Source organism: Narcine bancroftii, chromosome 1 (assembly GCF_036971445.1).
Source record: "Narcine bancroftii isolate sNarBan1 chromosome 1, sNarBan1.hap1, whole genome shotgun sequence".
NCBI classification, from domain to species: domain Eukaryota; kingdom Metazoa; phylum Chordata; class Chondrichthyes; order Torpediniformes; family Narcinidae; genus Narcine; species Narcine bancroftii.
Window position 1 is genome coordinate 367,069,447 of NC_091469.1, and position 26,470 is coordinate 367,095,916.

At 40.1% G+C, this 26,470-nt stretch overlaps 1 protein-coding gene across 2 annotated transcripts in view; it reads right to left on the reverse strand.

The window, feature by feature from the left end:
- Positions 1 to 1,554: 1,554 nt before the first annotated feature.
- Positions 1,555 to 26,470, reverse strand: part of hacl1 (2-hydroxyacyl-CoA lyase 1) — an 83,398-nt gene continuing 58,482 nt past the window's right edge. For both annotated transcript variants that reach the window (XM_069912752.1, XM_069912760.1), the window contains 5 exons: positions 25,024 to 25,178; positions 22,231 to 22,389; positions 18,039 to 18,146; positions 7,689 to 7,875; positions 1,555 to 3,525 (listed from right to left, as the gene is read on the reverse strand). In XM_069912752.1, coding sequence (XP_069768853.1) covers positions 3,493 to 3,525; positions 7,689 to 7,875; positions 18,039 to 18,146; positions 22,231 to 22,389; positions 25,024 to 25,178 — 642 coding nt within the window. In that variant the 3' untranslated portion in view covers positions 1,555 to 3,492. The remainder of the gene's footprint in view (positions 3,526 to 7,688; positions 7,876 to 18,038; positions 18,147 to 22,230; positions 22,390 to 25,023; positions 25,179 to 26,470) is intronic.

Genomic DNA, 26,470 nt, shown 5'->3' on the forward strand with positions numbered 1-26,470 from the left:
ACAAATCTGGAAGAAGAAAAACTTGAATTTATAAATCCCTCTCTGTTTATGAAAAGCACTCCATTTATATTGGAAAATGAATAACCACTCACACAAAACTGAAAACTATTCTAGTATGTCCCACAACTAGAACTTAGACAGAAAATCAACATTTGATTCAATATTTCTCTCATTTAACAGTAAAATATGAATACTATTGTCCTGGATATCAAATGCTATCCCATTCATTTTACTAAATATGAAATGTGGACAAGGATGCTGATCACTGCAGGTAGATGTACATTGGTTCTGCTGGACATAAATCAGTCTGCACTTCTGGATTAAAACATCTTGCTGCCCTACACAATTTTCCAGCTCTTTGTAATAATGTCCATAAAATTAGGATGCCTACATATTAGAACCAGTAACATAAAAATACATCAGGATAAATACATCAACCATGATTTGAATGGGCTGAATGATCCAATTCATCTCCGAGGTCTTAACTGTGGTGAATGTCTTTCCCATTGGACAGGTCTCTGCTCATTCGATCTGATTAATCAGAGGCATCGTGAAAATCAATGAAAGCCCATTACATTCAGACAGAATTATGACATTTCCGTAGTGATTTGAAGGATTTTCTACAAATTAAAGTGGCATTTATTTGCACAGTAGAGGATAGATGATGGTCTTAAGTAAATGGAACATTACCCTTTGGGCACTGCAGAAAAGAAAGTAAATATCGCAGGATAGGAAGAGCTGGAGGAATGGAATGATGAAGTTAATGAAGGGAATTCTTGATAAATTTTGCATAAACATTATTTAAGCACAAGCGACAATTATCAGCACTTCTTGCTTGTGATCAACATAAGAATAACTCACCAAATGTAATCACACTTCATTTTTAATGTCATTTTACTGGTTCTTTCATCATTATTCATTGCAATGAAACAGTAGGAAGACCAAGGCAGCAAAAGACTCTGCCACAACAGTAAGGCACGTGTGGCAATTCGCCAAAATTGTCATTGGAATGCAAGGCAGAAGGATGTGGTGCAAAATGAATGAGTTCGTAAAATAACGTGAAGCTTTGGGTGCAAATTATACTCAAAATTGCACTGTTCACCTTAATGCACTGCAAACTTGAATGCCCATCACAATATGCCAGATATTGAGATCGGATAAAGTGACCAGATTTTGTCCTACAAATAATGAGTAAAATCAATCAAATTTCAGCTGTGGAGCCTGCAGTTTCTGCCGCTTACAAGTTCAGTTTCTTTTACCTGAGTCAATTTTTGTAACAAAAGACGAAATGAATTGCCAAAACACAAGTCTTATATTCTGACTACAATCACCAAATGTGAAGTTATATTTATACTTAGACTTTTGAAGTATTTCTTTTCATAAGGTTTGTCAGTATCTTTTCACTCTGCTTGCTCAAACTCATTTCAACTCTAACTGATGAGCACCATTTTCACAAAGGTAAAAGATATTCTGGAGACATGAACCACCTCACCACTGTTATGAGCCCAGAGGACCCGAAAACCCAGCAGTAATAAAATTCACCAAGACAAATGGTTACTTAAACAAAAGCTGCTTTTAATTATCTTTAAACATGAAAACTGGATTAAACTTTAACATTTCTATTAACCTAACTTAACCCCCTTCTAACTCTAAGCACAAATTATTATAATGTGTATATAATTTTAGAAAAGTTCTTTGATTCCCAGTCCAATCTCACTTCCCACTCCTCCAAGTTCAACGATGTCCGGCAATTCTTATACTGTGCGCAGAATTTAACATTTATGAATTTCACCAGACTTTGGTGCTTGGTACCACTCAGGAAGGTTCTTGTCAGTTTTCTGAGAGAGATTTGTTGCTCGTTGGACACCCACAACTGATTCCTTCAGATCAGCCACTTCAGTGTTTTGTCGAAGAAACTTGCCCCATCAGGGTTTTCCAGGTGATAACCTCTTTCTTTCAGGTCACCACAGAGTCCCTTATTTCAGGTGAAACATTATGCAGCCAGTCTTCTCCTCTTGTATGGACCACTTGGACTTTGACGAAGCTGAACTAAGAACTCACAACCAATCTTCAAAATGGGGTATTTCCACAAGCATGCCAGCTTGTCATGTTCTAGTCCCAGCTGGTGCTGCTGAACTGTAGAACTGATTCTCTCTCTCTCTCACTCAGAAAAAAACCACATGACCCTCTTTAAACAGCCAACTGCACTCAGATAGATTGCGGTTCCAGACCTAATATTCCAGGTCATTCATCTGTTGCTTTCCAAAACAATAATCCATTACTCCACAGCATGTCCAAGCAACACCTACTTGTGAAGTTCTTATAAGCATTCTTCGAAGTTTTTGCAAAGGCACTTGGAGCCTGGACTCTCTGGCTTGAGGAGAGTTCTGGCATTTCAAATGGGATCTGTTTTGAAGTGTTTGGATTTTTTTTGTGACCAACACTTAAAAAAAACCTGCCGCAATTTATCTCCTTTAAAACATATCTATAAACCACATAATCTGTCACACCACCCTTGGGTAAATGACAGTTCCTTCACTCACTCCAATTATTTTTAAATCTAATGGATCCACACTGCTGTATGTAACATTCAAAGGTAAATTCAACACCTGACTTGAAAACAAAATAAAGATAATAAATAGGAAAAGAAACAGACTCTCTCAGTGTAGATTTCACATTTGTTGTTGTAAGTTTTATGATTGATCCAGCAACGATATCTATATGCAGAAAACTAAAACTTGATTGATTGTCTCTTTTCATGAGTTATGGGAACACTCGAGGTTAAATTTGACAATTAAATATTAAACATCTATAAAAGCTTTCTTCTGCAATAAAAGCACATTATTTATATCTTTAATTTCTTGAACATGTATCAGTAACTTGTGTCTTTAAATATTTAGAAGAAACTTCTATGCAATAAAGAAAGGCTTACAATTATCTTTATTTACCTTGATGAAATACAATTCCTCAACTAAATTATGCCATAACATTACACAAGCATGCAAACAATACAAGCAGGGAAACCATATATTTTCTAAGTTCTCTTTTAAAAATAGGAATTATTTTCTATTCCGGAAAGGACTTAATATATAAAATAATGACCAAGTTGACTGCACTCTCAGGTACAAGTACTTGCATTAGTTGTAATTCAAACTGGTTCTAGTGATAATTAGAGTTAATTATGTTAATATTACCGATTACTGGTTCCTGCTTATGACCTGTGTTTCAACAGTATTTCTAGAAAAATTGGGTCAACTTGTCTGCTTTGGACATATATAGATCACTGTTAATTTCATCAGACTCCAGCATCTGCTGATTTTCTCGTTTACTACCCAAATGACCTGACAAGGAATCAAAACACTGAAGAAAATTAGCATTCAATCGCATCAGAATTTATAGTTTAAAGAATATTCTTTGTTTCCAAAATTCTATCTATTTTCAGAAACACAACAAAAAAAAGTTGTTCAGTTAGCTCTTCATAAGTCATTCAAGTCACAATTTGGAGGGAGTCAGCCAGGTGAAATCCTGAAAGCAAATAATTCAAGAACAGAAAGTTCAGAATGATGAAAGATTATTTGTCTCACCAAATTCCAACAGTTCCAAAGATCATGAGATTATTTGACTACGGATTCATTTGTCTCCACTCCACTTATAAGTAGTGCTGAACATAATAAAATACCAAATATACTCAAAGCGAGGTGGCATCTGCAGAGAGATCAACAGCTAACATTTTAGGTTGATCTCTCATCCGGACTGGAAAGACTCTAAAATAAAGCAAATTTACAGTTATGAGGAATGCTGGAAGGATGAAGAGAACAAATGGGGAGGACCCCAAAACCCAGCAGCAGTAGATATTCACCAAGACAAATGGTTACTTAAACAAAAGTTGCTTTTAATTATCTTTAAACATGAAAATAGAATCACAATTTAACTTACTTAACCCCCTTCTAATTCTAAGCGCACGTGTATGTAATGTGTGTGCAAGTTCAGAAAAAGTTCATTGGTTCACAGTCCAATATCACTTCTCATTCCTCCAAGTTCACTGGTTGCAGGCAATTCTTGTACTGTGCACAGAATTGAACATTTATAAAGTTCAGCAGGCTTTGGTACTTGAAAGGTAAATGGTTACCGCTCAAGAAGGTTCTTGTCAGTTTTTAGAGAGAGATTTGTTGTACGATGACATCTACAACTGATTCCTTTTTAATTCAGTGTCTTGCTGACAAAACTTTCCCCTTCAGGGTTCTCCAGATGAGAACCTCTTTCTTTCCGGTCACCACAGAGTTCTTTTTTGTTTCTCTTATTCGAAGTGAAACATTAGACAACCAGTTCTCTCCTCTTGCATGAACCAAAATGGGTCTTTCCATAAGCTTGCCAGCTTGTCCTGTTCTAGTCCCAGCTACTTCTGCTGGCTATAACACTGTGGAAGGAATCTCTGTATCTCTCTCTCTCTCTGAGAGAAAGCCTGTTTGACTCTCTCTGCTTGCAAAACGACATGACCCTCTTATAACATCTCCAGACAGAGGCAGCTCTGACAAGATCTTTCATCTGTTGCCTTTTGTAAACATCAATCCATTAGTGAAATCTCTTGAGTACTTTTCAAAGCTCTTGTAAAAACTGTGAGGCCCCGATATGTCTAGCATTAGTAAATCTCCAGTATTTTAAATAAGATCTGTTTTAAAATGTTTGTATGTGACCTACTCTAACAAAGCTTTTAATAGTGATGCCAGCTGAAGAAGGGTGGCAAATGCTAGTGAGCAAGGTGTAAACAGAGAAAGATAAATGGTCTGAAAGACCAAAATAGAAGGGAGAAATATCACTAAATATTGAAAATTTGAGATACTATTAATCTGATTGTATCTCTGTGATTTGAGCACATCTTGGTATCTCAATGAAATTAGCTAAAAGACAAACAAACCAGAACTGTCCTGATCTCCTGTCCACATGAATGCAAAAGAAAATAAATAATAACGGGGGCAGGGTTATATAGCACATGTATAACTTTCTGAAATAATTTTTGAATTGAATGTAATGCAATTATTACTGTGGTTTAAAATTTGTAAATAAATAAAAAAAGAAAATTAATAATATTCAGAAGAAATTAACCAAGCATCTTTCTTCACCATACTTCCTTCATGTAAAAAAATGGGTGGGAGCATCTGTGTAAATCTCAAAATTTAAATAGCTCACATATTGAGCTATTTCTGTCTGGAGCTCTAACTTCAAAGCACCTTATGCATTTTATTCTACACTTTGGTTTCCCCCTCAACTCTCATCAATCAGATATTGAAATGACAAAGGACAGCCCGATTTTGGGCTCGCTTTAAAACTATTCTTGCAACAGCTTCGGGATCAGAGGTTCATGGTGGAAAAGCATCTGTCCTCAGTAATGCGCATTCCCTGAGGCAATTCTTATAAAACAAAATTCACAAAGGATGATCTGCCATCATGAGATGGTCTGACAAAGCAGATGGAGGCAGATTGGCCACTTAGGTCTGAGGAGAAATTTCTTTGCGTGATGAATTGAGAATCTTTGGCATTCAGAGAACCCTGGATGCTCAGTCATGGCCTGATACTGGAGATTTTTGATTGCTTAAAGGAATGAAGGAATAGGTCAATAGGTCAATACAGTGTGGAGGTTGACATGAGGTAGAGAAAAGTGGAGTCATGGTGCTATATAGTCCACTATTATTATTAATGCCCTTGGAAAAAACATACATCTGACAATTCAAGTTTGTCCCAGTAACCTTTATTGCTAGAACAATTCATACCAAATTTTTTTTAAAACCTGCAGATGTGGAAATCTGGAAGAAATTTTAAAAAATAGAAAATGCTGGAAACATTCAGCTGGTCAAGTTACATTCATGGAAAGAAAAGTCAAAGTTAATACATTGGTCTGAGACTCTATGTCAGTACCAGGAAGGAGAGAAAGTAAGTTCATTTTAGTACCAGAGAATACTGGGAGAGATGAGTGGAACAAAGGAAATATCTCTGACATGATGAGACCAAATGAGTTAATGCAGCAATTAGAAGAACATTGATCTCTTTTATCTGTGTGATGTGTTTTAATAGCAGGGCAATGGGACATGCTCAGCTGGCCAGGCTACTCTCATAAGGCCCTATCAGGTGGCCTGAACACCTCCTTGTAAAGCCACATAATCTCTCCCGATGAAGCTGAGGATATACTCACCTGAATGCGCCAGAAGCACCTCCAAAGTGCCGATGCCAACCCTCCTCAGGAAGGGATAATCAGAGGAGCGCTGGGCTCCGCCAAGGCACCTGAATGTAGGGACGGGCTGATGACTCCATCAGCCCGCGACCCAACTCCCCGCTGACACACTGTAAGTTAACCAGCTGCCGTTAACAGCGTCATCGTCAGGAGATCTAAAATCACTTTCAATTATCTCACCGAGCATGGGAATGGTTTAATCTAGTGACATTTACTGGACCTTTGTAATTGTTTTGTGGCAGTGGAGACGTCTTAAGTGCAACAGAGAAGGCATTACTTTAATTTTCAGGACTTCGACAACAATTCTAAAAAGCCATATCAATATACAAACTTTATATGTTGTAAATTTTCAAACATATAATCCGGTCGTGAAATGTCAGGTAGCAGGGTGGGGGGCTGTCAGGTAGCAGGATGGGGGGGCTGTCAGGTAGCAGGATGGGGGGGCTGTCAGGTAGCAGGATGGGGGGGCTGTCAGGTAGCAGGATGGGGGGGCTGTCAGGTAGCAGGATGGGGGGGCTGTCAGGTAGGAGGGTGGGGGGGCTGTCAGGTAGGAGGGTGGGGGGCTGTCAGGCAGCAACTCCCTGCTGCCTGTCAACCCTCTGCCCCACAACCTGTCACTGGGGAGGGGACTTCTGCGGGGGCCTTCGGGGCAAGGGAGTTCTGTGGGGGCTATCGGATCAGGGGCGCCTGGCTGGAGACGTCGGTGCAGGGATGGCCGGCATCAGGGCAGGGGCGGCCAGCATAGCAATTGCGGTCTTCCCTACCCATAATCCCTCACGCGGCTGGAACTGTGTGGGGAATTATGGGTAGGGAAGATGGCCATTGCTCTGCCGCATATTTATGATGGGTGGCGCTGAGGTACCATTCCGGAGGCGCTACAAGGAGTCTCTGGTTGAATAAACCCTTTCAGGTGGACCAGGTAACACTGCAAGCAGCCTTTTAGGGCTGCCACCTGAAAGGTGAGCTAGCAGTTTAAGATCGGCTCCTGCCCTCGAGGCGGAGGGTCCACCTGAAAGGGTCTATAGATACAGAAAAAATGCAGGAGCAGCAGCAGGCCATTTGGTCCCTTCAGCCTGTTCTGTCATTCAATACAATCATGATTGGTCGGCTGCTATCTTGATACCTAATGGTCAGAGGAAAACTGAACTAAAATCATCGTTGGATAAGTGACAGAAATGGTCACTTCTGATGCAGACAGAAAGAAATAGCAAGTTTCTTAGAAATGAAGATTTGATATTGAATCTACAAATAAAAGGGATTTAATAAATGAAGATAAAAAGTGCAGGTATCTTCTCTGCTGGAAGTTAAACTAAAAAGGACAGAGACTGAATATGCAGGACTGTGGATACATGTATTTACACAACAGAACCAGGCTCATTCAAACTCTGCCACCATATCCTTCATTTCCCATTCACAGCTATATGCTAATGGGCACAAAATACATATATCCAGACATACTTACCTGTTTCTTTCTGTCAGATGATGGATCAATTATCACGTTAATAAGGGATGGCACATTTTCCTGAGCCAAACATGAAGCAAGTGCCTTTTTTAGTTCTTCTGAAGTCTGGACAAAGTAACCCAGGCCACCAAACGCAGACATGACCTGTTCGTAATGAGCATTAGGCACCAGGCTGGTGGGAGGGACCCTAAAAGAAATGAAGAAGCAGGTCACTTTGTTTGTTTACCAACAAAGAAAATCAGCCATGAATTTCTATTTAAATAGAGAAACCAAGTAACAAAATCCAATCTCCAAATCAAGCAGTTTAGTGAAATTTTCTCAGTAATTCTTGCGGGTGTGCAGGTGACAAATCCACGGACACTTGATGTCTCTCAAGGGATTCTCTTCGACTTCTTTTTCTTGTTGATGGGGGTGCTAGGCTTGAGGCACCTCATTATGTGCAAGCACAAGCTTTTTTATATTTATGTAGGCAACAACAAACAAATCTTGAATCTCAGGAGGCTGACATATATTTTTTTTTTAAAAAAAAGGTCCTAAAAAGGCACAAGCTCAAAATTGATAGTTCCTTAGATTGACATCTTCATTTGTTAACATGGTCGAGGGAATCACGTTTAAATAGTCACTTAGACAGAGATGACACTGAGTGATATTTGGAGAACACAAGGTCAGCTCATGTCAATATTATTTTTAATATAGTCAAGCAAAGGGCAAAGAACTATTTAGCATTGAATGGTCATATATCCATGAGCTAACTCTCGCACAACCCAACCTACTGTCTTTCAAAGTTATATCTCAAGGTTATAACATCCAAATAAATCCTGCCAACACAGGATTTTTCCTTAGGAATACACCAATACAGGTCAGGATTCATGGGAGTGATGAGTTTCCCTCTAAATTCTCACTTAAGACAAATGAAGAGGAACTGCTTCTCCCAGATAGTGAATCTGTTGAATTCTCTGTCAAATGAAGCCATTATAGGCTACTTCTTGAAAGGTATTTAGATAGATTTCTGAATAGTAGAAGTATTAAGGATCATGGTTAACAGGCAGGTAAGTGGTAAGTAAAGAGCTTACTGTTTCTATTTCTTTTGTGTTTAAGTAAACCCACTCTTAACTTCAGAACATCTCCAAACAAGAGCGATGTTAGTCCAAGCTTGATTGTGCAGCAAAAGGTTTCCTGATTGTAAAGCATCCAGTACCTCAAAGCTGAACAACTGTGAGACTTTCAATTGAGATGTTTATTTTGAAGATGAATATCAAAGAAAATTACAGTGAGTCAAAGGCTTCTTTGAAGCAAAAAAAAAATTTAAAAATACAAGTAACAACTTAAATATAAAAAAACTTGAAAAAACAGAACGGAGACACTAAATCCATGCTTTGGGGAATTTCCCTGTGCAAGTGCTGGGAAAGTCATGAAGCGTCAACTTCCTGCACAGGTTCTTTGCCAGAGTGTAGTCAAACCACTAATGACAAGGGTCTCTCAGGAAGATCCAAGCTTACACACATTTTGGGAGAAGTCTCAAATTTCCAGACAGCTTTGCTGGCATCAAAATATGGGGCTGCCAACAATTCTCAGGAAATCTGGGTTACTGATTTCTTATGTTCTTCTAAACTTGACATTTGTTGTACAGGAGCAAAGATGACAAATCAAGTTTTAACTTTCACTCAGAATGGCAACTGAATAACCAGTTATACCAATGACTCCTTAGTAAAATTAGCTGATTACAAAATAACTGTATTTTAGAGGGGAATAAAAAGACTCGATTATAAACACAAGATTCACAAACAGGAGGGAATTTGCATCTACAATCATAGGGTCATACAGCACAGATACAGGTCCTTTGGTCTATCATATCCAGTTCGGCCATAGATTTCAATATAAACTAATGCCATTTACTAGCACACTGGGTGGGGAGTAAGTGGCTGAAAGGGAGAACTTTTCACTCAAAGGGTGGTTAGAAGCTAGAACAGAGTAACTTGAGTAGATGGTGGAGAAAGACACTCAATATTTAAGAATTATCTGGACAAGCACGAATCTCGAAGGCACTGACGACTACTGACTAGTAAATAGGATTAGAATAGGTAGGTCAACATGGGCATGGTGGCCAAAGACTACAACAATCCTCCTTGCACAGTGAATTTTATGAAATCTGAAAACTTGATAATTATGCCTCCACTTTCATATCCAAGTTCAGATGTAGATAAGAAACATAATGGTTCTAGTACCAATCTCGGCCAAGCATCAGTGCTCACAGGGTTCCAACCAAAAAAAATCTACCCTCCACCATCACCCTCTTAGTTCTGAATCCCATTTATCAACATCCAGGATCCCATGCATTCTGGCCTTTTAAAGAAAGGGACTTGTCAAAAGCCAAAAGGGGCTATAAACATAAGAAATATGTTCTCTTGTTGCATTGTGAAAAGACAGATGAATATCCTAATTGAATTAAGATGGCATTGAAATCCCTCAGAAGCACCTATGGTTGGTATTGGGGTCATCTTTACCCATCTCTATTCAAAAATTGACAAAGAACTTAATAATGACACATAGATTGAAAATCTGGAATCAATTCAGAAAATTTTTTGGACTTACAGGATTTATAGTTATGAATCTTATAATATCTAATTATTTATTTCAACCAGCTATTTTAGATGCCAATTTTTCAAGAATTGAATTTTGTAAGTATTATTAGTTTTAAAGATCTTTTCATACAACATCCCTTCAACATTTGGGGATGACATTTAACCTATCAAATAGACATTATTTCAGATACTATCAAATTCGACATTTTGTTCCCTTTAAGCTTTTAGCATTTACTGACCCAAATTTTATCGATGAATTATTCGTGTTACAATCTACTCATAAAGGCATGATAACTGGTTTATATTATAAACTATTGAATATGAAAGCAATTACTTTAAGTGGAATTAAAATTGAATGTGAGAATGATCTGAATATCTCTTTTTCAGAAGAAGAATGGAGTTCAATTTTGGGCCTGATTTATTGTGCACTGGGCAGTCTTAATCAATTCAAGCTGCTACATCGTGTACATTTCTCCAAAGTCAAACTTGCTTGAGTTTATTCTGATATTAGTTCACTTTGTGACAAATGTAAAATATTCGATGTCCCAATTTGCAAAAATATTGGACCAACATTTTTAGAACTTTTTCAAACATATTTAGGATCAGTTTAGTTAGATCCATTCCCGGAAATTACACTATTTGTTTTTCCTAAAAAATGTAAACATTATTTTATTTTCTAACCAAAGACAGATTATAGCATTCTCCATTTTATTAGCAAGAAGAACAATTCTGTTAAAATAGAATGACGAGTTCCCACCTACATATAATCAATGGTTATTAGATATTAAGTCCTTTATAAATCTGGAGAAAATCAGGCATAATGTCACGAAAATCAAGATTTCTTTTGATAAGACTTGGGGCCCATTTGTAGCTCACTTCCATAAGATGATGAATGTCGCTGGGCCTGCTTGTTTGGATCCCCTGGGGCCGCTTGTTCGGATTTAACACTGCACACAACATGAATTTTAACCTTGATCGCTGTGGGTTTGAATTTTTTTTTCTTTTCATTTTTTCTTTGACTTATCTCCTATAATATTGTATTTATTGGATTTAGAATTAAGAATATTGCTACTGTACCATATGTTATGATTGGTAAATCTGCTAAGGTTTCATTGCAATTGGTTTACTGATTTTTTGTTTGTCTTTCTGATAAAACTAAAAAAAAATTAAAAGAAAGAAAAGCCATGTAGAGAATATGAAACACACACCTCACCTATATATTTTGTTATGCCTTTGAAAAATTCAGTCAAATTGGTTAGACAAGCCCTCCCTCTATCAGGTTATTCTTAATTAATTCCTGCCTTTCCAGGTGAAGGATAATCCTTCATTTTTTTCCAAAAACTTCCATAATACTGACATTAGACTCACAGGCCTATAATTACCTGGCATATCTCTGCTGCCTTTCATGAATAAAGATACCACATTTGCTGTCTTCTAGTCATCTGGTGCCTCATCTGTGCCCAGCCAAGATTTAAAAGTCTGTCAGGGCACCAACAATCTCTTCCCCATACATCCCATCAAGCCTGGGGATTTATCCCCTTGACGCTCCTAATGCCACCTCCCCTGCAATGACAATGACAGCATTTGTAAAATTTCACTGACCCTCTTTGATTTCAACAATTACAATGTACTGCTCCTTAGTGAAGGCAGAATCCTTTAGTGAGCCCCTTCCCCCCCCCCCACCACCACCCCAACTAAACCCATTTTTAAATTTTAGTTTTAATGATGCAGCATGGAGAAGGCCATTCTGGCCCATGAAACCCAATAAACCTACCAATCCCATACATTTCTGGAGGGTGGAAGGAAATTGGAGCACTTGGAGAAAACTCACATAGGATACGGGAGAATGTACAAACCCCTTACAGACAGCCCTGGATTAAATCCCGGGCAACTGGCACTGTGATGGCATTGCACTAATCACTATTACACCAGGGATGTCCAACCTGTGGCGCATTGGATGATTAGAAGTGGCACATTACACCCCAGTGATAATAATAAAAAAGAAAGCCTACTCATGCAAAAGTATTAATGGTTAATACTTTTTGCACTATAGGGTATCCCATATACTAATATACTATAGTGTACCTGAAAGCTTTTTATTTGTAAGTAGGGTTGTGTCGGAACCAACACAGGACAGTGGGGAGAAAGAGGAGCAGTGAGATCAGTGTGGGAACCAACACAGGTCTGTGGGGAGAGAGCAGGGCAGTGGGATCAGTTTGGGTATACAGTATACAATTTCCTATAGCTAGCAATCGCTTTTTCTAAATTGCTGCGAGCTTGCTCGCGGTAACGGAATAATTATGGGATCACAGACGTATATGCAATCAGACGTTACCCAAACAGATGTTAAGCAGAGCATACCTGTACATGCATATGAACTAATGCGTGAAAAAACTTGACAAATAGAAAACAAAAGATTGGCCACTAACCATCCTGCCCTATGATCCTCACATCTCACTAGGATTTATCTACATGTTTATCTTTATACTCTATTAGGAGAGCTGCAGTATATCCCACAAAGTGGTCATCTATTTCTTGTTCTGATCTCTCCATTAGGCTTCATTAAGGATATCTTCCCTAATTTCCTTAGTGGACTCCTTAATAATAAGACCATAAGACATTCAGTAGGAGCAGAAACAGGCTATTCAGCCCATCAGGTCTGCCCTGCCATTTAATCACAAGCTGATCCATTTTCTCTACTCAGCTTCACAGCCAGCCTTCTCCCCATAATCTTTAATGGCCTTGGTAATAAGATCCTAACAATCTCTGCCTTAAATACATCCAATGGCCTGGCCGTCACAACCACCTATGGCAACAAATTCCACAGATTCACCACCCTCTGGCTAAAGAAGTTCCTTCACATCCCTATTCTAAGTGGACAGACACCATTTAATCTTGAAGTTGCGCTCTCTTGTCTAAAGCTCTCCCACCATGGGAAAGAACCTTTCCACATCTACTCTGTCCATACCTTTGAATATTTGAAAAGTTTCAATGAGATTCCCCCACCTCATTCTCCAAAATTCCAACTGGTACAGTCAAGAGCTGTCAAACACTCCTTATATGATAACCCTTTTGTTTCCAAAATCATCCTTGTGAACCTCCTCTGAACCCTCTCCAAAGTCAGCACATCCTTTCTTAAATGAGAAGCCCAAAATTGCTCACAATGCTCCAAATAAGGCTTCACCAGTGCTTTACAAAGCCTTAACATTACACCCTGCTCCTATATTCTATTCCCCTTAAAATGAATGCCACATTGCATCTGCCTTCTTCACCACTGATCCAATGTGCAATTTTACCTTAAGGCTATCCTACAGAAGGACTCCCAGGTCCCTTCTTTGCATTAGGGTATTTCCAATTTTCTTCCCATTTAAAAAATAATCTGCCCATTTTTTTCTACTAAAATGAATGACCATACACTTTCCGTCTTTGTATTTCATTTGCCACTTATCTGCATATTCTCCTCTAAGTCCTTCTGCAGCCTCCCTTCAACACTACCTGCTCCTCCACCTACATTCATATCATCTGCAAACTTGGCTACAAAGCCATTAATTCCATAATCTAAATCATTAATATACAACATAAAAAGAAGCGGCCTGAACACTGACCCTGTGAAACACTACTAGCAACTGGCGGCCAAATCCCTGCATTTTGACTCTGTCCTTTCTGCCAATGACCTAATACTTTACTCATGCTAGTATGGTTCCTGTTATACCATGGGCTCTTATTATGGTAAGTAGCCTGATGTGCGGTACCTTATCAAAAGCTTTCTGAAGATCGAAATACACAACATCCACTGCATTTCCTTTATCCAGCCTGCTTGTAATTTCTTCAAAGAATATTTTTTTGGAAAATTTTGCAAAATAAACACATACAATCTAATCCATCAAAGAAAACCCTACTACCCCACCCCACCCCCCCCCACCTAACCCACCCCCAACAACCTACCCCCCTTCGGAGCTTTAACAAACACAATTATACCGGGTTTTAAATGGTTGCTGTTTGGTGTGCCAACCTTTTACATCTCTAATAAAAACATTTATTTAACATCCAAAATCATACATTCCAAATAGAGACTCCACATTTTAACAAAAAAATATTTTGCAAATTATAAGTTATCTTTTCAAAATAAAGACACGATTGTATTTCATTACGCCATCTTTGAATATTCAATTCAACATCATTTTCCACGTAACAGCTCTACATTTTCTAGCTACTGCCACCCTAGACGTATAAATGCAATTTGAAATTTATCCAATCGCAAACCTATCGTTAACTTCAAAGAATTCTAATAGGAATATTACAATGCTACTTTTCCTTTTATATCCCACTACCACTTTCCTGAAGGTTCTACATCCTTATCAATCCATGCTCTTTAAGAGATTTACATTTGAACCAAGCTAAATAAAACTAATCTATAATTTAATGGACATTGTGAAAAGCTCCAGTAAAAAATATACTGACACTCAACACTGGTCAATTTAGGAAAAGATAAGAGCTGCCTGTCTCACCATTTGAGGCACAAATGATGCCAACGTTGCAGATTTGGGAGAAAAAGAAAACATACAACATTAAATGTCAAAAAATCTATTTATAAAATGATTTTAATTGTGACCAAAGCAAAGCAGCAGACCATTACAAAATTAGCTTACAACACACATGTCAAACTCTGGCCCGCGGGCCAAATATATTTGGCCCGCAAGATCATATCAAAAATGTATTAGAGGTGGCCCGCTGGCCGCCGTGCCAGTATAGCACATGCACAGTAACCGCTGTGTCCCAGGGGGAGAGAGAGAGAGAAAAATCCTGGTCCTTGAAAAGTAGTGGTGGGTGGTTTTATAAACACGCTGTCGTGTCCCCCCGCCCACCCCCCACCCCCCCCACCGCAGCCTGGCCGGTGTCAGGGGAAGCCAAGGCCGTTTCCCAGCGCCCGGAACCCCAGTGGCACAGCGTTTCTTGGAGCTGCAGATGGAGTCGGGATGCCGGAGGGAAGATTGGGGCTCCCCGCCGGGCGATGGGGGCGTCGGCCGCCCTGCGCCTTCCCACCGGACCAATGGCGGGTACCCGGAGTACACGTGGAGAGCGAGGCTGGTTGGGCAGGTATGGTGGAACCCCCCGCCAATCTCGGGAGTGGCGTGGGATGGATCGGGATTAGCCGCGCTCACCTGCTCCTCCACCGCTGACCGGGATCCCAGCGCGGTCCAGAGCGCGGAGACTGCCCTGGAAAGGTCCTGGGACACCGGCACGGAAAGAAGAGCAGGGTCCGTAGAACATTACAGATCAGAAACAGGCCCTTCGGCCCTTTGACTCTACCTCGTGAAAACCCAACACTGGAGAAACTCAGCGGGTTAAACCGTATCCTTTATCCAGCAGAGAGGTACCTGACAATGTTTGGCCCTTGATCCCCCTCATCAATGTATGAGCGAAAGTCTGTGGTTCTCGTAAAAACACCAGAAGGGAGAAACTCAGCAGGTCAAAGGGGGTCCGGGAGAAACTCAGAAGGTCAAGGGGTGGGGGTCCGGGAGAAACTCAGCAGGCCAAGGGGGGTCCGGGAGAAACTCAGCAGGTCAAGGGGGGTCCGGGAGAAACTCAGCAGGTCAAGGGGGGTCCGGGAGAAACTCAGCAGGTCAAGGGGGGTCCAGGAGAAACTCAGCAGGTCAAGGGGGGTCCGGGAGAAACTCAGCAGGTCAAGGGGGGTCCGGGAGAAACTCAGCAGGTCAAGGGGGGTCCGGCAGAAACTCAGCAGGTCAAGGGGGGTCCGGCAGAAACTCAGCAGGTCAAGGGGGGTCCGGCAGAAACTCAGCAGGTCAAGGGGGGTTCGGCAGAAACTCAGCAGGTCAAGGGGGGTCCGGGAGAAACTCAGCAGGTCAAGGGGGTCCGGCAGAAACTCAGCAGGTCAAGGGGGGTCCGGGAGAAACTCAGCAGGTCAAGGGGGGTCCGGCAGAAACTCAGCAGGTCAAGGGGGGTCCGGGAGAAACTCAGCAGGTCAAGGGGGGTCCGGCAGAAACTCAGGGGGGGCTTGACCTCGCCAGGACCGTTGCCCACTCCCCCTCCCTGCCGCAGGCCGACCAGCGACTCACGGTGACGGGGCTGCTAATCAGCCGAGATGCCGCCCTTCAGCGAGAGCCGATGCCCCCGCACTGTCGTTGTCCAACCCGATCGCCCACAAACCCCGCCCTCCCGCACACAGGCCTGAGTAAGTATTATGAACTTTAATCTCAGGATAAAACGATCTTCCAATAGTTTCATGTCACAGTGATAAATATATTCCTGGTTAAAAATGGTCCTGCACCTGGATACAAGCTCATTAGGCATAAAACTTGAAAAGTGTGTAAATCAAAGGATATCTGTACCAATGGAAAAAGGGCATGGCAAATAACCCTGCTAGAGTTCATGCCCACAATCAGTCACCCATTTGATTGTTTCAGGAATCTTGTTATTCTCCCACGTTCTCAATAGCCCTCAGATTTTACTATTCGACAGCACACTAGCAACATTTGACAAATCCTCTATAGAGAAATATTATTTATTGAATATTTTATTTCTCATTTGTTAATGCTTCTGGAAAGAGTTTATCCAAAACTATTATTAAACATTTATTTTAATAAGAAAAAGTTTAACATTACATATGTTGAAAGAAGAGAAAACATGCAGATGTTGTTGAAAATTTTCAATAAATATTTAGTTCGGCCCTCGACTTAGTCCAAGTTTTTAATTTTGGCCCTCCGTGAATTTGAGTTTGACACCCCTGGCTTACAACAAATCCTGCTAATAGACAAACAAGCTTTCTGAAGGAAACTCCAACATTCAACACCTTTTCCATAATTCAGTACAAGGATATGTACAAATGCCTTCTAATATTCGAGACCAAAGGAGATCACAGTTTTCAAGTGTTTGGCTTCTGCATACGTGGTTCAATCAAAACTGACACTAGAAAAATGAATTAGCTTCATATGTGTCTCATTGGTTTTTTTTTAAAAAACATATTGCAGTCTAAACAAAAATTTTCATCTATACATTGAAAATTTGTTCAGGAAAAGTAGATGGCAGGTATAGGCAACTGATACCTGGGTATGTTGGAGAAAACAAACCAATCAAGATTGTTCTTGTCCCTTCACTCTGACACTCCACCCCCCCCCCCCTCCATTTTGACCCCTTTCTGACATACCCCATCCAGACCCCATTCATTCTCATCTCTTTCCCCCTTCTGGTTTCACACTTATCTCCCCAAAAGCATCGCATCCCTCTTCAATTCCATCTAGTCCAATCTGTCCTTCACCTCTCCTTTGTTTCTATTAACTTGCCAATATCATTTTCTTTACTTAACAGTTCCAGTACTGGTAGCCTTGATTACACTTAGAACCCCTCATTCAAAACTTCAACACACATAAATAAATCTAAAGTGAGGAAAATATCAAATGAAGAAACATCTTCCTTTGACTCATTCATCCCCTAAACCTCCCTTACACTTCTGGCTGATTCTTTACAAGTCTGATCAGGTTTCACTGCCAAGAATCCACAGGATAACAGCTTCTAATTAAGAAATGCAGTGTTACAATTGGCATAAAGCAAGCAGATGTACCTTTGTTTCATTAGGATTGACAGATTGGTCAATTAAATCATGTGTCAGGAAGGGCTTGTTGCATGGGTGCCAGTTTTATGTACTGGCAGAAATGTAATCAGTTCCATTACATTTATGCTTTCAAAAAGAAAGGCTTTATTTCATGCTGGGGGAGATTTATTAACAGACCAAAAAGTCCTCATTACTCACACAATTGAAGGCTCTCCCAATTCTGTCATCTGTTTCCAAGAGTCTTCATCCAGTCCACTATAAATTCCATTATTGTTCACTACAATGATCACTATTGGAAGGTTATACCTAAAATAAGCAAATGGTTAATGCTAACTAGTACATCCTTATAATGTGCAGTTGTACATTGCAAGAGTAGAAAGCAGTTTTTAAAGTGATCAACATAGGTATGACGATTCACATCATTGTGTAAAGATTCCTTTACTGTAATATACATAAACACACAAAATTTGTCAATTTTTACTGCTGCAAAAGAAAACAAAGAGTAATTCAACAATGTAATATCAAGGTTTAAAATGATCGATCGTATAAAGTTGCCCTGGACACCTAAGAGTTCATGGAGGGGCAGTGGATGCAGTCGACATGGACTGTGGGTGGATTTTCTATGGGATCCTACATGGTAGGCTGGTTCAGAGAGTTGGCTCGTGTGGGATCAAGGGTGAGCTGGAACATTGGATTCGGGGTTGGCTTGGTGGAGACAGTCTCAGGATATTGGCGGAGGGTTACTGTTCAGACTGGAGACCAATGACCAGTGGTGCTACAAAGACAAGGATGGGTGATTTCTTCCAAAACTGATGGTCTGGTCGACAATGCAGTCGGTTTAATCTATAATCCTCATAGTCCCCTAGATGATCCTGATTTCATCCAACTCCAGCTCCAATTCCTTGATGTAAGGAGCTGCAGTTGGGCACACAGGTAGTCGCCAGGGACACTGGAAGTTCCCCTAATTTCCCATATGCTCTGCAGGTGGAACATCACCTCTGCCTTTATTGGAGTCTCGATCATCCTGCTGCAAGATTAAGGATAAAAGCCAAACCTTCCCTGTCCTTCTGCTCAACCAACTGCAGAAGCCTCTAGAGCCAAAGCATCTCCATTCACCTGCAACCATAGGTCTCAAACCTCAAGTACTACTACTTCTCTATACCTCCTTTTTTGTTGCTTGCCGTGTCTCACAAAGAGTCAAAGTAACTTCTGCTCCACCTCGTGGCTCTAGAAACACAACAGGTCAGCTGATCGGTTTCAAAATGAAACTTCCCTGCTACTTAAAGCTTTTGTTCTGCTTCCTGCTGAATATTCCATCACTTTCTATTTTATTTCAGGTTTCTGACATCTGCTGAACTTCACTTACATGTTACCAGATATAATGCCTGGTTCCTTAATCTAACTTCATGAGTGATTGAACAGAAAACAGAATCAGTCCTTCAGCAACTGTTTACTCCATAAACCTTTCCAGAATTGCTTGGAAAAGTGACAGACCCTGGTGTTATACCCAAACAGCAGTAGTTCACATGACTTTGTACTTGCCAAAATCAGAATTTATTCTCATGAACATGTCACAAAATTCATTCTTTTTTGCAACAACATTACAGGCTAAAATCTTGCAACAAATTACATTTTTAAATAAATAATTAATGCGAAAGAAGCGAAAGTTGGGTAGTGTCTGGTTCATTGTCCATTCAAGAATCTGATGTCAGTGCGGAAGAAGCTGTTTTTGTACCATTGGCTGTTCATCTTCAGGTTCCCATATCTCCTTCCTGAAGGTAGCAGTGAGAAGAGGGCATGGTCTGGGTGCTAAAGGTCTTTGAAGACAGAGGCTGCTTTCTTAAGACACCACCTCTTTTGGATGTCCTTAATGGAAGGAAGACCATGATGGTGTTGGCCGAGTTCATGACTCTGTAGTTTTTTTCTGTCCCGTGCATTGGCACCTCCATACCTGACAGCGATGCAACCAGTCAGAATGTTCTCCTGTAGAAATTTTCAAGAGTCTTTTGTGACTATCAAAATTCCTCAAACTCCTCATGAAGTATAGCCACTGGCAATCCTTCTTCATGGTTGCATCGACTTGGAGGTCCAAGGATAGATCTTCAGAGATATTGACACCCAGGAATTTGAAGTTCTTATCCCTTTCCACTGCTGACCCCTCAATGATGTCTGCTTTGTGTTCACCTGAAGTCCACAATCAGTTCCTTAGCTACACTAACGTTGAGTGTAGTTATTATTGTGACACAACTCAACTACCTGATCTATCTCACTCTTATGCTTCCTAATTATCATCTGTGAATCTGCCGATTACTGTGATGTCATTAACAATTTATAGATGGTATTTCAATTGTACCTAGCCACACAGTCATGGGTGTTGAGTGAATACAACAGTGAGCCTGAGGTGCACCTGTGTTGACTGTCAGCGAGGAGGAGATATTGTTTCCAATTCGTACTGACTGTGGTCTTCCAATGAAGAAGTCAAGGATCCAGTTGCAGAGGGAGGAGCAGACGCCCAGGTTTTGAAACATTTTGGCCAATGCTGAAGATATGATGGTGTTGAAAGCTGAGCTGTAGTTAATGAATAGCAGTCTGATGTGCGTGTTGCTGTTGTCCACATGATCCAGGACTGAATGGAGAGCCAGTGAGATTGCACCTACTGTGGAGCAATGTGGCGGTAGGTAAATTGCATCAGTTCCTGATCTTTACTTAGGTTCAAGTTAATTCTGGCCATGACCAACCTCTCAAAGCATTTAATCATATTAGACATGAGAGCTACTGGGCGATGGCCATTAAGGCAGCTCTCTCTGCTCCCCTTGGGTACTGGTATGATTGATGCCATTTTGAAGCAGGCAGGAAACTCTGACTGCAGCAATGTCCATGAACACTCCAGTTCGTTAGTTGGCAGATTTTCAGTACCCTGTCAGCCCTAGAGACAGATATCACAGGATCCTCTGCTTCTGCAGGGATTTCCATTGGTACCATCAACTTTTCCTATTCAAAATGAGCATAAAAGGTGTTAATCTTAAAATAATAGCCCTTTAATAGATCATTCAAAGTATTCTCTATTGAAGACAGATGATTAGCCTGGATACCTTCCCTGCTCTTCTTTGACAGTGTGCCATGGATCTTCTGTTTACTTGAAGTCAACAATGTTCTACAAGTTCTTTCCCCATTATTTATATATATTTGAAGTACATTTCCTTAGTATTGAATAACTATATATAACGTGAATACATTTTGTAGTCACTTCTCAGATTTCCAAACTTTTGTCCATCATTCATATATTTTTATCTCATTCTCGCTTGCTCCCAACATCTTTCTCTGAAGCAAGAGAATCTCCTTTCAACAGCTCTGCAAAAATATAACTTAGGAAAGCAATTAACCTTTGTAACCATAAATGTTACTCATATATGCCTGAGGGTCTATTTGTTGACAGCATGTCAGACAAAGACTTTTTGAAGGCAGATTGCATATAACTTGAAAATAAAATTGCCTTGGAAATACTGTTGATGACATTACTAAAATCCCTGAAGTTCATTCCAAATTACATCACACATCTGTAAAAGTTATTCGGAGAAACACGGCAGGTACCTGAGTGATATTTCGAATTATTTCCCATTATGCATACAAGAATAACTAATGCAATTTTTAAAAAGGAATGATTTTGAGTGAAAACTTGCATGCAATATCAAAACAATCGCTGAGCATTTCTATCTAAATAAGAAGGTAACTACGGGAAATAATGGTCCTCAGGAGAATGAGCCTGGTAAATTAATAACCGAAAACACACATGTTCCCGAAAGAGACAAAGGAAATAGATTTTTTTCCCCCAAATCATTTAGTTACAGTTTATAAGTAGACTCGAAAATTCTAACCATGTTTATTTCCACTTACCCTTTTTAAGTCTTAATTCATTTACGAGCATTCTTGGTCTTCCCAGCCCCCATCTATTAATATATCCAAATCTCTTCCAATGCCTAAACCATCTCCAAAATATTTGGTTTCTTCCTTCTTGACCTGCTTATACAAGTCTATCACAAATTAATATTCCAAAGGCTGGAAAGACCACAGACCTTTCACACTCACACAAAATTCACAGAATAGTTCATTTGTTTGATCCACCTAACCAACCCATATACCAGAGAGAGAGAGCAGAAATTCCAAAGGCATTGTGGATTGTAAATCTATCATGATGTTACATAATTGCTGCTTATATATTCATATCATTAGATTTTAAACTTCAACTTATTGTTCACTTTCACCCTCCAGCTTTGGGTTTTCTCAAAGGATGAATATTGAGAACATGCAAATAATCCCTTTCTCAGTTCCAGGCATACGCAAGGAAACATAAGGTCCTTTCTTTCATGTGCTTCCAATTTAATTACATTACCTGCACATGCTCTCCACTTCCATCCCAGAAAATCCAAATGCACTGTCTCCTTCAATGCAGATAACTCGCTGATGAAAGTTCTGATCCTTGGCAATCAAAGCTGCAGCTATGGCAAAGCCCAATCCTACTCCCATGGTGCCAAAGGTGCCAGCATCCAATCTGAAAGAAAAAGCATCGGATGGAATTTGTTCTGATTTTTAGTGGCAACAGGACAAATTAACTAGGTGCTGAAAAACAACATGTAACTGCACTGGAATAGAACTTCAGCAACTCAATCCTGTTCTAACTTATCTGCATCACAACACAATCATCTGCCTTGGTTCCACATTATTTTACATCACCTTCCACCAAAAATAATTGAGTTAACGTCTCGTACTTTCTGTGCCTCTTCAATAATCCTTTGTGAACATAGGAACATAGGAAGTAGGAACAGGAGTAGGCCAAAAATGGCCAATCGAGCCTGCTCCGCCATTCAATACGATCGTGGCTGATCTAATTTATGACCTAACTGCACCTACCTGCTTTCTCCCCATATCCCCTAATTCCTCTATCATGTAAAAATTTATCTAACCGAATTTTAAATATGTTTAATGAGGCAGCCTCAACCACTTCCCTGGTTAGAGAATTCCAAACATTCATTACTCTCTGGGAAAAACTATTTTTCCTCATCTCTGTCCTAAATCTACTCCCCCGAATCTTGAGACTATGTCCTCTCGTTTTAGTTTCCCCGGCCAGCTCAAATAACCTTCCTACATCTATCCTATCCATACCCTTCATAATCCTATATGTTTCTATAAGATCTCCTCTCATTCTTCTGAACTCGAGTGAATACAATCCTTGATGATTTAATCTTTCATCATAAGTCAATCCCTTCATCCCAGGGATCAACCTAGAAAACCTCCTCTGGACCGTCTCCAAAGCCAGTATATCCTTCCTCAAATATGGAGACCAGAACTGGACACAGTACTCCAGGTGCGGTCTCACCAGTACCTTATACAGTTTCAACATTACCTCCCTACTCCTGAATTCAAATCCTCTAGCGATGAAGGCCAACATTCCATTTGCCTTCTTAATAACCTGCTGCACCTGCAACCTAACTTTTTGCGATTCATGCACAAGCACTCCCAAGTCCCTCTGCACAACAGCATGCTGTAGTTTTTCACCCTTTAAATAATATTCACAAATTAATATTGTGGGTCTATTTTAATTATTTAATCCCTTTGCTTTTCTATTTACATCAGTTTCATATTTTCTAAGATCCTGAGAGTGGCTTGATTTTTTTTTACTGAAGTGCATCATCTCACATGCACCTTCATTAAGATGAATTGGCATCTAATCGCACCTTTTTTTTCATGTATTATGCTGCAATATTCCTCAATATTTGCCCAGCTGCACACCTCCACAGATAGGTATCATTGGTGAGAGGCAACTCCCTCTAAATTGGGAGCATGATAATAGTTAGATTACTGGAACAATGGTGAGAGTTCAAGACCAATGAATCAGAAATACAAGTTCATAAAAGGTCAGCTAGGGAATTTAAATTCAAGTAATTGCAAGGATTTTTTTTTAAAAACATGGTTTTAATAACTGTTACCACAAAACTACAGATTATTGTTAAAAATACACCAACTCCACTAACGTTCTTCAAAAGAGAAAATCTCTCTTCTCTTGTATGCTCTTTATTTAATTCTAGGCCCAGCCAATATTATTAACTCTTAACAGAGTTAGTTAATATCATTCTTGCACCCCACTCCCATGTCGACATGTCTGTCCAGGGCTTTATGCACTGCCAAACTTGGACCACCTGTAGGAGGATCAACACCAAATATTCCGTCTGGGATCTCTCCAACATCAAATTGTCTGGTTTCTTCGAGACCACTCCTGTTTCCCCTCTCTTCCCCATCCCTCTGTCTCCTTTCCTGCAGCTCTCAACCCCCTTCCCCCAACATTCACGGAGGTATCCCCTGTTTACTGTTGTGTGCTCCTTCCCCTCTCCACCTATTGCCTCTTGCACGCTGGCCTGTGCTCCTCCCCTTGCCCACCATTTTATTCAGACACCTGTCTACATTTTGCTCATACTTTGATGAAAGGCTCAAGCCTGAAACGTTGTCTTTATCTTTGCTAGATAAAGTATGCTGTTTGACCTGCTGAGTTTCTCCAGCATTACATTTTTACTTCATTCACTAAGTCTGCAGACTTTCATCTTTCACTCTCTTACCACAGTTTACAGATAATTCAGGAAAGATAATGAATACGTTTTCAGCAACAATCACATCCAAAGAACAAACAATTTCTAAAATCTTCTTCTTGTACATTGGTGTTACATTCTCTTTTTGCAAAGGGGGGCAAAGTCTGATCTCTCTCAAGGAATTTAGAGTGAAAGGGCAGCTGAAAAATTATCAACCTGAAATGTTAACATTTTTTTCAAATTTTCTGTAGTTTTATCATCACACCAATCTTTTATCTCCCTCATCTCTCTCCAGCAGAAATCAGAAACCATTGAAGAAAGTGTTCCCAGGGACCTCCCATGAAATGTAATTTTATAGCTGTAATCCAAACACGTGTGGCTGTGGATCCCCAACATAACATTTCTATTGACAATCTCACTTTCTGCAACCCTTTTTGAGAATCCTTAATTTTCTTTGATACAGTCAGATGCATTCTTCTGTAGTTTGTATACGCGTGAATCATTGAGATAAAATCCAGGGTGTCTGTAGGTGTGCAAAAGTTAATGATTAAAAATACAACAACATTTTGAAGTTACAACCTTGAAACTATTTTGACAGTAAATACCTATGTCTTGGCAAGTAATTGGGAAGCATGGTGCGGCCAATATCCATGGTGTTGGCACCTTCGCTGACGATAATACAGTCTTTTGGCAGCAGTGCTCGAATAGCATGGAAAACAGTGTAGTAGTTCATAGGCAGAGATTTCTCCATTGCCATTGCCTGGAAAAAAAAAGTCTCGACGTTTTCAGTAACCATCATGAGATTTAAGATTTTTTAAAAATTATGCCAACTCAAGTTTTTCATAAGGCAGACATTAAAATTATGGTAAACAGTCAGAAGGAAAGTGATAAATGTCAGGAAAACATGCATAAGCTGGCAAACTAAGCAGATGAAATTAAATGCCCTGAACAAACTGATACTCTTTTGTAGAAAGAATAAATTGAGGCAACATGTTGTATAAAATACAATTCAAAATGGGTGAAGCTCTACAGACCCTGAGATATTTTGGTGAACAAACTCACAAGTAAATTAAGCATAGAAGGAAGTTTACAAAGGTATAAAAATCCAGGTCTGTCTTGAAGAAACAACAATTGTGTCCATGTCTCGAAAAATCCAACTTGGAAAAAGTGCGTGGCCTTGGAGAGAAGTCAGTCAAGGTTCATGAGAATAGTCCTAAGTTGGAAAGAGTGTAGAGAATATTCGCCAGGATGTTGCCGAGACTAGAAGATTCAATTTATAGGGAGAAGTTGGGTTTTTATTCCCTCGAGCATAGGAGACTAAGGGGTGACCTTATAGAGATTTATAAAATCATGAAGGGCATGGATACAGTCTTTTGCCTGAGAAGAGACCATTCTAGAACTAGAGGGCATAAATGAGAGAGCAAAGATTTAAGAGGCAAATGTTTTCTCTCAGAGAGTGGTCTGTAATAGGAACAAACAGCCAGATGAAGCTCTTGAAGCAGCTACAAGACAGTTGGGCAGATAGGAAGGGCTGAGAACATTTAGAATGCCAACTTGGTTGGGCCAAAGGACCTGTTCTGTGCTGTATGTTCTCAAGTACTGAAGAGATGGTGTCAGGACAGATTCTTTTTGGGATTTGACTGTGGTGATACAACCACTTCTTCTTCTCTTTCTTCTTCTTTGGCTTGGCTTTGCGGACGAATATTTATGGAGGGGTATGTCCACGTCTACTGCAAGCTCGTGGGTGACTGACAAGTCCAATGCGGGACAGGCAGGCTCGGTTGCAAGGGAAAATTGGTTGGTTGGGGTTGGGTGTTGGGTTTTTCCTCCTTTGTCTTTTGTCAGTGAGGTGGGCTCTGCGGTCTTCTTCAAAGGAGGATGCTGCCTGCCGAACTATAAGGCGCCAAGATGCACGGTTGGAGGCGATATCAGCCCACTGGCGGTGGTCGATGTGGCAGGCACCGAGATTTCTTTCAGCAGTCCTTGTACCTCTTCTTTAGTGCACCTCTGTCTCGGTGGTCAGTAGAGAGCTCGCCATATAACACGATCTTG